An 11,947-nucleotide genomic window follows, 5' to 3' on the forward strand; every position below is an offset into this window, starting at 1 on the left:
CATCGGCATCCAACCCGATATTCTTTCTGAGTCATCTCCATGCGACAGCAACATTTCTGGTCTGATTTGCAAGGAGATTAAGGCTTCATTGATGACCATATTGACCGATTTATCTCTCTGACCCCCAATTCCTCAGCATCCGTGGCCATGGCGGACCTTGTCGACCACTCCCCCCACCAACCCACCAGCGTCGCCAAATTGGCCAGCGCCTCCAATGTCATCCTGATCGATAACTACGACTCGTTCACCTGGAACGTCTACCAGTACTTGGTCCTGGAAGGTGCCACCGTGACCGTTTACCGCAATGACCAAGTCACCGTGGAGGACTTGATCGCGAAGAAGCCTACCCAACTAGTCATCAGTCCCGGCCCCGGCCACCCAGAGACTGATGCAGGAATTAGCAATGCTGCAATTCAATACTTCAGTGGAAAGGTCCCCATCTTTGGTGTCTGCATGGGCCAACAGTGCATGATTACTTCATTTGGTGGCAAGGTGGATGTCACCGGCGAAATTCTTCACGGAAAGACCTCGGTGTTGAAACATGACGCCAAGGGTGTCTACCAGGGATTGCCAACTTCGCTCTCCGTCACTCGGTACCACTCCCTCGCCGGAACACACTCTACTGTCCCTGAGTGTATGGAAGTCACCTCGTGGGCCGAATTGGAGGATGGTAGCGGCAAGAACGTTATCATGGGCGTGAGACACAAGGAGCTTACCGTGGAAGGCGTTCAATTCCACCCCGAGAGCATTCTGACAGAGTACGGACGCACCATGTTCAGGAATTTCCTGACTCTCACCTCTGGTACTTGGAGCAAGGCCCAGACCGCAACTCCTGCCGCACCGGTGGATAAGAAAGTCTCCATTTTGGACAAGATTTATGCTCATCGCAGAAATGCTGTTGCTGAGCAAAAGAAGGTCCCTGCCTTGCGTCCGGAGGCTCTCCAGGCCGCATACGACCAAAACATTGCGCCCCCTCAAATTTCATTCCCTGCGCGACTGAGGCAATCCGACTATCCCCTCTCCCTGATGGCGGAGATCAAACGTGCATCGCCTTCAAAGGGTATCATCTCAGCCGATGTGTGCGCTCCTGCCCAGGCAAGAGAGTATGCCAAGGCTGGAGCTAGCGTCATTTCCGTCCTCACAGAGCCGGAATGGTTCAAGGGCACGATTGACGATCTGCGGGCTGTTCGCCAGAGCTTGGAGGGACTTCCTAACCGACCGGCTGTCCTTCGAAAGGAGTTCGTTTTCGACGAATACCAGATTCTGGAAGCTCGCCTGGCCGGTGCTGATACCGTTCTACTTATTGTGAAGATGCTGGACCTCGAGCTCTTGACTAGACTGTATCACTACTCTCGCAGCCTTGGCATGGAACCTTTGGTTGAAGTGAACACTCCCGAGGAGATGAAGACTGCTGTTGATCTCGGATCCCAAGTGATTGGTGTCAACAACAGAGATTTGACGAGCTTTGAAGTCGACCTCGGAACCACAAGTCGCTTGATGGATCAAGTTCCCGAGAGCACAATTGTGTGTGCTCTCAGTGGAATCCTGGGACCCAAGGATGTGGAATCATATAAAAAGGAAGGCGTCAAGGCAATTCTTGTTGGCGAGGCTTTAATGCGGGCCGAAAATACTTCTGCGTTTGTCGCGGAGCTTCTCGGCGGTTCCGACAAAGATCTTGGTGGCGTCTCGAGCTCTCCACTGGTCAAGATCTGTGGCACTCGATCTGAAGAAGCAGCTGTCGCCGCCATTGAAGCTGGTGCGGATCTTGTTGGTATCATCATGGTTCAAGGCCGTTCGCGTCTAGTCCAAGATGATGTGGCCCTCCGCATCTCCCAAGTTATCAAGTCTACACCCCGTCCAGCCGCTGTCTCATCACAGCAATCGACAAAGGCCACGCCATTAGAATGGTTCGACCACTCTACTAATGTTTTGCGTCACCCTTCCCGCGCACTTCTTGTGGGTGTTTTTATGAACCAGCCGTTGTCATATGTTCTTTCTCAACAACAAAAGTTGGGACTTGACGTTGTGCAACTCCATGGCTCTGAGCCATTGGAGTGGGCCAGCTTGATCCCAGTTCCCGTCATCCGGAAATTTGCACCGGGCGACATTGGCATTGCCCGCCGCGCATACCACACGCTTCCCCTGCTGGATTCTGGCGCAGGCGGTTCCGGTGAGCTGCTAGAAGAATCTGGTGTTAAGAAGACACTCGACAGTGACGAGGGACTCCGCGTTATTCTTGCTGGTGGGTTGAACCCGGATAATGTGGTCGACATCGTGAAGAAGCTTGGCCATTCTGGCCAGAAAGTGGTTGCTCTGGATGTCAGCTCGGGCGTCGAGACTAACGGCTCCCAAGATTTGGAGAAAATCCGTGCCTTCGTGAAAGCAGCCAAAGACATTCGGCAATGATTAAGTAACCATACTTTTATTTCATTTTCCGGTATACTTTTTTCGGTCTCATTTCATATTCGATGCATTATGAATCTATGCTCTAGATGAATACAACATCAGCTATTTCAGTGTCTCAACCTTCTTAATCTACTCTCACTTGCGCTGGTTTGATCATATACCAGTGAAACTCCTGTCCTCAAGTTTTCTTACCCCCAGAACGTCCCCTAGCGTTTCCCATCTTAGTATCCCTCCGCTGTTCTCCTTGGTTTATCAATCCATCCTCGCTATCCCAACATCTCAACCACTTAAACACAGACATACCAGCAACGATTGGAGACGATCCTCTCAATATACTCAGTCCATATTGGGATTGCCTCGTCTTCTAGACATATTGCATATCGACTCCTTTTCCAGGAGAATATTGAGGCCATCTGCTTTCTCTTCTCCTTCGCTCACTTTCATATGCGCTCATCTGATATTGCCCCAAGGGGAACCTTCTGATTCTTTTTCTATTTGTATCGATCGTTGCTCTCTTTCTGCATCTCACTTTCTTTCTCCCTGGTCACTCTCGACAAACATACCATTTAAAAAAGTCAGTTACCAACCGGGTCTACAATCCTAAGACTCATTCAGAGAAGTTGAAAGTTTATCTCTGCAATATATCTGAGCCTCGCCTTCAAGACACCTACCCGAGGACCTTTCACTCCTCGTCACCAATCCAAGCAGCATAGACAAACAAAACCCACGAAAGTCTACAACGAAACCCCTGCCCCTGGTTGATCTCCAAAATGGGGAAGACATTTGCAAACATCCATGCCTCAATGACAGGCAAATTTGAGGGGGGCGTTGGTGAGAAGATTCCGCAATGGATTCGAGCAAACGGGGGAGTGTTCAGTCGGGATGTCAATCCTCGAGTGACTCATCTGATCACAACCGAAGAAGCCTTCAAGCAGAATGTCGATTCTGGTATGCTACCATGAAATCCCTTGTAGCATTGAGCTAACAATGGAGTACAGTGGACAATGCGCACAAGCTCGGGATCAAGGTCGTCACCTATGACTGGCTTGATGACTCGCTTCTATCCTTGACTCGTCGGCCAAAGGGTGAGGGACCTTATCTTTTGAAGAATATCGTCAAGGTGGCGGAAAAGAAGGCAAAGAAGGCACATTCTGCCAAGGCAAAGGCATCAAAGACACCCATCAAGGTCACCAAATCCCAGCCCAAAGCTCCAAAGCGCCCTGCTGGTATTGTTTGCTCTGATTCTCACTCTGTCGACCTTCAGCTAGCGAATGTACTGATATTGATATGCTTTAGTTGACCCATTTGTCAAACTGAAAGGCAAAAGAAAAGGTTAGTAACCACTGGCCGGCCAACATGTTATATACAAATCTAACGTTTATTCGAACCATTCAGCGGTCCGCCAAGAATATTTCGAAAGTCTCACTGGAACCCTCTACAGCGCCACCATATTCCGCAGAACAAAGCCACCAGCCACGACAAGAGAAAAGTGCCAGCTGGCCGTAAGTGATGTCAACCATCAAAAATCCTGTTTAAAAGCTATTGCTGATCAAGACTAGGTCTACGAGTCTCTTTCTGAGCCCCACATGTACTCAACTTACATCAAATTCAGCCGCACTGGCAAATCCTCCGTCGAAGTGCTGGCCCCACCGAGAAAAAGCATCCAGCTCGCCATCGGAATTTTCAAGACTCACTTCAAGATCCACACTGGCAAGGATTGGGAAGACCGGGCAGATGGACAGAGCCCGCCACCAAAGAAGGATGCTGATGGGAATTCCTTGCTGGCCCATGATGGTTGGTTCTATCTTGAGGAACAAAGAAGTATCCTCAGCAGCTTCATGATGGGAACACAGAACATGAGTCGTGCAACGAATTCTCAGAGTGGAAGCAGCAATACTTCGGCTGAGCAGGGAAAGTAACATACTTCAATGTGAGTGGTGACTGATCCTGAGGAGGATGAAGACGAACATGGGCACGAAGCAAATGGAGAATAGGCAGTGAACAACGTCAGTGGTGGGAACTTTGAGGAAATGAAACTTGGTGTGGATGAAGACGATAGAACTGCAACTCAGATCAACATTTGAGTGGTAGTATAGTGACACTCATGAACCATTTACACAGCTCCTCTCCCGCCCAAAGAATAAGATTAGTACACCAATAGGAGTCATAATTACATCGCTACTTTATCAACAACAAACAGTGGCACTTGAAAATGAGTATGAAAGATGTTCGAAAAGATGCCAGAAAAGAGATTAAAAGAATGTGTTTAAATCACTTGAAGGGTTTGGTGTAGAATATATTCAATGCTTCATGGCATTGTATGCAAACTCACGACCCAATGTTGGGAACAATAGAATTAAAATATCATGAACGTAAGACTGCGTCAAAGTATCACTCAGTCTACCATGATTATTAATTGTGGTATTTCGTGTTGCAATCCATTTGCCTTCATGGACCACTGGTGCTCAACTTGAAGCCAACTCCGCCGGCTTTGACGGTGGAGAACCAGAGCGAGGTGTTGGCAACTCCGTCGTAAAATAGGTTGGAGTAGGGAGTTCGACAGGTAACGTCTCATATATTACAACGTTCTCGGTCATATGATCAGGTTCGTCATGGCCTTGCGGAGGGCTTTGGCTTCGTTTTCGTCGGGCGTAGAAGAGCCAAAGGGCTAAGCCGATAGTAAGAATGACGCCCAGAGAGACCCCTACACCGATGCCTGCTTTCGCGCCAATTGTCAGCCCGTGGCTTTCTAATGGGGCTTCCGGGGATTGGGTGGATGTATTCCGGGCAATGGATGATGTCTTGGGTTTGATCGTGGTCGAGGTCATGGTTGGCGTGGTAAAGTCGGTGGACTGCCATCGAATGGACACAGCATTTGCATATATCGTGCCTGCAAAATCGTCTCCATCGTATAGATATCCTGAACATCTCGCACCAACGTCTGTGGGATTGGCGTTGAACAGTCTGCAAATCATCATCACGTAAACGAAAAGCTCAACTTCAAGCCACCGGTAATAGGTCATGGTAATTACTTACGTAGGACAACAAGACGCACGAGTTTCAGTCAGGGTTCCAATGTCAAGCGTTGAATTTAGACCAATATAATAGCCGTTCGGGCATAAACCTGGTGAATAAAAAGAGGCCGAGGTATAACCAGAGGGATAACATTCTGGCGCACTCGTCGTTGGTCCTACAGTCCACACGGTGGAGGAAGGCGCGTCTGAAGCGTTGCTTTCCTCGTCGGCGGCTATATCAGCTCCGGCAGCTGTATCAACGTTTGAATCCCAACAAGAAGCTGGAGGCACAAAAGTCGTCGTCAAGGGAAGGGTTGTTTTTAGCGCCATCACTAAGAAATATACAGAGATTATGGCGAGTGGTCAATGAAAGTGCCATGGGGGTCTCACGATTCAAATGTCAATTTAGAAAAGAAGAGGGTAAAGGGGGTGAAAAGCAAAAGTACGACAGAACAATCTTGTCTCGAGCCAGGTTCATGACTCGCGTTGTTTGAACTAGGCGCAAGTGCGCGCTAGGTATGCAAGCTAGGGAAATGCCCAGAATATAAGGTCCAATGGTATCCAAGGGCAAAGATTATGTCGGCAAAGGAGGAGAGAAAAGCACGAATTAGACAGATGATAGAGCTAGAAACCCGAGGTAGTTCGGCGTTAGGTGCCAGATACTAGAGGCGATATCTCGAATATTGCTTCCTGCTTTGGCCGTGTGTTTAGTCTAGTATTATGATATTCCAGACTCTGTCACAGCATCAATTTAGAGACCAGTCCACCAAGGAGTGTGCAGTATGAGTGTCGAGCTAGAAAATACATATTGTGTGACAGTAACATGGCTGAGGGTAGTCAGTTTCGCCAGTGGATCTACCGTAAAGTAGGGTTGTGGTGTATATTTTATGTTTTGCATTCCTTTTTGGGATCAAGATATATGATCCACAAATTTTTAACAGGGTATAAAGACAATAACACAAGAAAAGAGACCCTTCTAATTGCCCTCTAACACCAGATACGCCAGTCGATCATCAATGTAACGTCGCAAGGTTCTGTCTTTTAGCAAACCCACGTCACATCCAATGCAGTGATGGGAATATGTAGAAGATTACAAGTAGTCCTTCTTCTTGCTGGTTCTTGTGTATTGAGTAAGGGCCCACTCGATATCACCACTGGAGCCCTTCTCCAAGGTGCCTCCACGAATCTCGAACAGACGCATAGTCATGCGCGGGCCAACCTCGGCCAGCTCCACATCCCGGTATCCAGTCTTGACAAAGACATGGTGGCGCACCTCGATGTTATCATCCTTGTTCACAAAGCTGACAACGCGATTGCCAACCTTGCCAGTCTCACGGGGCGGGAAAAGATGCTTCAGGATCTGAACAACACGGGCACCCAGCTTGGTGGTGAAGCCCTCAAAGACCAGGTGTGGGTAGCTCTCGGACACAGTACCGCGAGCCGAATTCGGGATATCTGCGCGCAAAACGACGTTGTGAAGGGAGAAACTGGCAGTCGGGCCATGGGGAAGATGAGAAATTGTGAGGGCGGTGGGAGTGCCACGGTGCTCGTGGAGGAGAAGCATGTCGGTCAAGGCGGCGGAGGTTGCGCTGGAGACCATATCTCCCAAAACAAGGGTTCCACGGTTAAGGCGGATAGCGGTGGGGAGAAGTAGACGGATTTCCTTTGCGAATGCACCGAGACGAGCGGAGGGGGAGCGAGAGGTGGTGACCAGAGGACGAGGATCGATAATACCGGACGTTAAAACATATTCGTCGTCAATGTCCATCTCAGCGTCATCTTTTGATTCGTCATATTTGAAGTCTGCGCGAAGAGCTTTGTCGTCTGCGATCGTGGGATCCAAAGGCTTTCCAGAAGCCAATGAAGCTTTCAGCTGGGCTCTTTTTTCAGCAATGGAGGCATCGCGGAGTAGCAACGCTCTCCGATATAAATAATCGCGACGCTCGCGGGTTTGACGGCGCTGTATACAATGAGCATCATGTCATATTTTCAGAGCGATAAATACTTACCAGCATTTTGTCGAGTTGGAGAATGTTGAAGTGAGAGGCGGCTAACTTTTTTTTTTCTTAACTCCGAGGCTGCGTCTTTGGCTCGTCTGCGTATCCGGAGTGGGATCGCACCGATAAAGAATCTGGATTGCGGAGGGCTTCTCGACTAGACAACTTCACCTCTCTTTTGTTCGAGAGAGCTCGATGTAAGGAATCCCCATGTCATGCCCGATGATATATTGCTAAGTATTACATGATCAGTTCTCCGCCCCGCATCTCTGCCCCTCCGCTTCGGCCCTGACTTCAACCCTCAAGGACGACCGGATTGTCCTCTACGCTCTTTTATTGCTCACGACTTTCGAATCTTTTCTTATTTTTGCTTGCGCTTTCAGTTACGCGGTTTCTCTGTTTAAAATTTACTTCCGCACTTATTTCTCTCAACTATCAACGCCAACTTCCCAGATCAGCATTTATAATGAGCTATCAACCGGAAGATTCCTCAACGGGGGTGGAGATTGACGAATATGACCAGACTGCACTTGGCCGCGCTAGGCCGAGGCTTCATGACGACGAAGATGATGGCTCCGACACATTTGAAGACGACGACATGGAAAGCACAGTTGGTGCGCCGGTGAATGGAAACCAAAAGAACCAAGGGCATGGCGACGAAGAAATAGAGCTTCCTGCTCATGCATGCGCGTGGGTTTTACCTTGTCTTTTTCAGATGAGCTTTCACTAATACATTGATAGATACTGCGGTATCCATAACCCCAGTAGCGTCGTCAAATGTCTTTCGTGCAACAAATGGTTCTGCAGTGCTCGTGGAAATACATCCTCGTCTCATATTGTCAATCACCTTGTTCGCGCTCGTCATAAAGAAGTTCAGCTTCACCCTGGCTCTTCTTTGGGTGATACCATTCTCGAATGCTACAACTGTGGCACCAAGAATGTTTTCTTGCTTGGTTTCATTCCCGCCAAGTCAGATACAGTTGTTGTGCTTCTCTGTCGTCAGCCATGTGCCTCCATGCCTTCATCTAAGGATATGAATTGGGACACTTCTCGCTGGCAGCCACTTATTGAGGATCGCTCCTTCCTTCCCTGGTTGGTGGGTGCGCCTACTGATCAAGAGCAGCTCCGAGCCCGCCACCTCAGCCCCCAGGTCATTGCCAAATTGGAAGAAATGTGGAAGGAGAACAGCAATGCGACGCTCGAGGATCTAGAGAAAGCCACTGCAGTGGATGATGAGCCTGCGCCAGTTCTACTTCGCTACGATGATGCCTTCCAATACCAGAACATCTTTGGTCCACTCGTGAAGATCGAGGCTGATTACGACCGCAAGCTGAAGGAATCTCAATCTCAGGATGGATTGATTGTGCGCTGGGATCTTGGTCTTAACAACAAGCATCTCGCTAGCTTTGTGTTGCCCAAGCTTGAGCTGGGAGATGTGAAGCTGGCTGTTGGTGATGAGATGCGTCTCAAGTACAATGGTGAACTGCGTCCCAAATGGGAAGGAGTTGGTTACGTTATCAAGATTCCTAATAACCAATCTGACGAGGTGACCATTGAATTGCGCGCCAAGGGTGACCACAAGTCAGTCCCAACCGAATGCACTCACAACTTCATGGCAGACTATGTCTGGAAATCCACTTCTTTCGATCGCATGCAATGCGCCATGAAGACATTTGCCGTGGACGAGATGAGTGTTTCTGGTTACATCTTTCACCGCCTTCTTGGTCATGAAGTTGCGGCCGCTCCCATGAAGACACAGATTCCGAAGAAGTTCAGCGTTCCCGGTCTGCCTGATCTGAACGGCAGTCAGATTAACGCAGTGAAGAGTGTTCTGCAGCGCCCTCTCAGTCTGATCCAGGGTCCACCTGGAACTGGTAAGACCGTCACCTCGGCCACCATCATTTATCACCTTGCCAAAATCAACGGAGGTCAGGTGTTGGTTTGCGCTCCATCCAACGTAGCGGTTGACCAGCTTTGCGAACGTATCCACCGAACAGGTCTCAAGACCGTCCGCGTCACTGCCAAATCTCGTGAGGATGTTGAGTCTGCCGTTGGTTTCCTTTCACTCCACGAGCAGGTTCGCATGAACGACAGCAACATTGAATTGGTGAAGCTCAACCAGCTTAAGGCCGAACTTGGCGAGTTGTCCAGCCAGGACGAAAAGCGCCTGAAGCAGCTCACCCGGTCTGCCGAGCGCGAAATTCTCACCAATGCGGATGTCATTTGCTGCACTTGTGTGGGTGCAGGTGACCCTCGTCTCTCCAAGGGCAAGTTCCGTACTGTCCTGATTGATGAATCTACCCAATCTGCCGAGCCCGAGTGCATGATCCCGCTGGTTCTTGGTTGCAAACAAGTTGTTCTGGTCGGTGACCACCAGCAGCTTGGTCCTGTTATCATGAACAAGAAGGCCGCCAAGGCTGGCCTGAACCAGTCTCTGTTCGAGCGTCTCGTTATCTTGGGATGCTCTCCCATCCGTTTGAACGTCCAGTACCGCATGCACCCGTGTCTTTCGGAATTCCCATCGAACATGTTCTACGAGGGCTCTCTCCAGAACGGTATCACTATTGCTGATCGTGTTCGTCGTGATGTTGACTTCCCCTGGCCCATCATTGATGACCCCATGATGTTCTGGTCGAACCTCGGCAATGAAGAAATCTCGGCTTCGGGAACCTCGTACCTTAACCGCACCGAAGCAACCAATGTCGAGAAGATTGTTACCCGTTTCTTTAAGGCAGGTGTGCAGCCCAAGGACATCGGTATTATTACCCCCTACGAGGGACAGCGTAGCTACATCGTTAGCTCTATGCAGGCCAATGGTACATTCAAGAAGGAGCACTACAAGGAGATTGAGGTCGCATCCGTCGATGCCTTCCAGGGCCGAGAGAAGGATTACATCATTCTCTCTTGTGTACGTTCCAACGACCACCAGGGTATTGGTTTCTTGAGCGATCCTCGTCGTCTCAATGTTGCCCTTACTCGTGCCCGTTTCGGTCTGGTCATCCTCGGAAACCCAAAGGTTCTCTCCAAGCATCCCCTGTGGAATTGTCTCCTGCAGCACTTTAAGGAACGACACTGTCTCGTTGAGGGACCTTTGTCCAATCTTCAAGAATCTTTGATTCAGTTCAGCCGTCCCAAGCAAGCCTACAGAGGTCCCCAGCGCTTCCAGATGTCATTCAGCCAAGCTTCCAATGCCCCTAACGGCGCTGTCAATGGTCGCAATGGTCATCGCAATGAGTATCACGACTCTGGATCCGTAGTCGGCTATATCCCCGATGATGTGTCTTCGGTTCACTCATCTGCTCTTGGTGGCGTTGGCCTTCCCTCTGGGTACCCGCCCATGTTCCAAAACTTTGGCGATAGCTGGCCTGCTATCTCCGGGGGTCGCCGCGCAAACGGTGGCCAAGGCAAGGGTGCTCCTAGTGTGGCTGGAGAGTCCGTCGCTGCGACCGAGTCCGATGTCACCAGCAGCATTGTCGACGGCCGTAGCGTTGACCAAGGTGGTGTCAGCCTCGCTGGCCTCAGCATCAACGACATGAACAAGCAGCCCAGTTTGAGCCAATCTGACCGTCTGAAGCGCTATGTGGAGTCTGGTGGACGCGAGCCTTACAGAGCTGGAGTTCCCGACAATGGAAGCATCTTCGGAGGTAGCTCAGCCAGCATTCGCGTGACCCGTGGCGCGCCCGGTCAGAATATTCACGATGACGATGACGCTCGCAGTGTCTCCACTGCTTTCGCCAGCCAAGTCGGCGGTAACTACGACTGAGTGAACACCCTCGCGTTCAATACGTCTCAGGGCAATCTCCAACAGATTCATTCTCCTACCACTCGGAGAAGCAATGTCCGCAATAGCTACCAGGGTTCTTTCCAATAGAGTCTGCCCGCCAGTTTCTTTCATGCCGATCAGAACTTTGGATCGGTGAAACCGAGACTTCTCGGATGCTCATTCTTGGCTTCACTTAATTGCCAGAATAGCACCGTTACGTTGATCGAAGGACAGCCCTTGGTCTGATCCCTCGTTATCGCCACCTCAGTGTTTTCAGAGCGTGACTTTCAAACGGATACAACGATGGTCGTCCAGTATTTTTCCGTTCAAGAAATTTACAAACATCTCACCCGTCGATTCTCGATGCCCAGTTCAGATAGTCTCGGTAGCGATTACTGGGCAACTCTGCGAATGTTCCCTGCCCATTGGCCTTGATTCATGCTTGCTACAGTATTCTATCCCTAAGACTGTCAGGTATCTAGCTCAAAAATCAATGTCAACTATCATCCCAGTTGTATTCGCATACGTAGACGTAGACGAAAAGTCCATAAACTAAATCGCTAATGATTGGAGCACTAAGATAGGCTACAACAGAGACGACCACAAGACCTTTACAACCTCACCCGTAGATGATTGAAATGATCAAAATTGGGCACTTGAAACTGGGCAAAAGGGGTGAAAAAAAGAAGCGAAGGAAGAGAGGTCAGTTTAAAGGCAACAAAGAAGCATAGAATGGTACGCTCACTTGAGCATCCCCGGATAGAAAT

The 11,947-nt window shown here is 49.6% G+C and overlaps 5 protein-coding genes across 5 annotated transcripts; 3 read left to right on the forward strand and 2 right to left on the reverse strand.

Annotated features, from left to right (window-relative positions):
- Positions 1-147: 147 nt before the first annotated feature.
- On the forward strand, positions 148-2,406 carry N7508_006225 (bifunctional anthranilate synthase/indole-3-glycerol-phosphate synthase; the record flags this gene model as incomplete). Its single annotated transcript, XM_058464291.1, has 1 exon — positions 148-2,406. One exon carries the CDS (start codon positions 148-150, stop codon positions 2,404-2,406), a length of 2,259 nt encoding a protein of 752 aa, XP_058318144.1.
- A 770-nt stretch (positions 2,407-3,176) lies between these two features.
- On the forward strand, positions 3,177-4,325 carry N7508_006226 (BRCT domain protein; the record flags this gene model as incomplete). The annotated part of the gene is made up of 5 exons (XM_058464292.1): positions 3,177-3,354; positions 3,405-3,632; positions 3,703-3,738; positions 3,802-3,908; positions 3,966-4,325. 5 exons carry the CDS (start codon positions 3,177-3,179, stop codon positions 4,323-4,325), a joined length of 909 nt encoding a protein of 302 aa, XP_058318145.1.
- A 546-nt stretch (positions 4,326-4,871) lies between these two features.
- On the reverse strand, positions 4,872-5,429 carry N7508_006227 (uncharacterized protein; the record flags this gene model as incomplete). Its single annotated transcript, XM_058464293.1, has 1 exon — positions 4,872-5,429. The coding sequence occupies one exon, from the start codon at positions 5,427-5,429 to the stop codon at positions 4,872-4,874; it is 558 nt and encodes a 185-aa protein (XP_058318146.1).
- A 1,081-nt stretch (positions 5,430-6,510) lies between these two features.
- N7508_006228 (snoRNA-binding rRNA-processing protein IMP4) lies at positions 6,511-7,435 on the reverse strand (the record flags this gene model as incomplete). Its single annotated transcript, XM_058464294.1, has 2 exons — positions 6,511-7,380; positions 7,430-7,435. 2 exons carry the CDS (start codon positions 7,433-7,435, stop codon positions 6,511-6,513), a joined length of 876 nt encoding a protein of 291 aa, XP_058318147.1.
- Positions 7,436-7,883: 448 nt separating this feature from the next.
- N7508_006229 (putative regulator of nonsense transcripts) lies at positions 7,884-11,180 on the forward strand (the record flags this gene model as incomplete). The annotated part of the gene is made up of 2 exons (XM_058464295.1): positions 7,884-8,107; positions 8,159-11,180. The coding sequence occupies 2 exons, from the start codon at positions 7,884-7,886 to the stop codon at positions 11,178-11,180; spliced, it is 3,246 nt and encodes a 1,081-aa protein (XP_058318148.1).
- Positions 11,181-11,947: the final 767 nt, after the last annotated feature.

This window comes from Penicillium antarcticum (genome assembly GCF_028974205.1).
Source record: "Penicillium antarcticum strain IBT 31339 chromosome Unknown utg000006l_segment0_segment0, whole genome shotgun sequence".
Taxonomy (NCBI): Eukaryota; Fungi; Ascomycota; class Eurotiomycetes; order Eurotiales; family Aspergillaceae; genus Penicillium; species Penicillium antarcticum.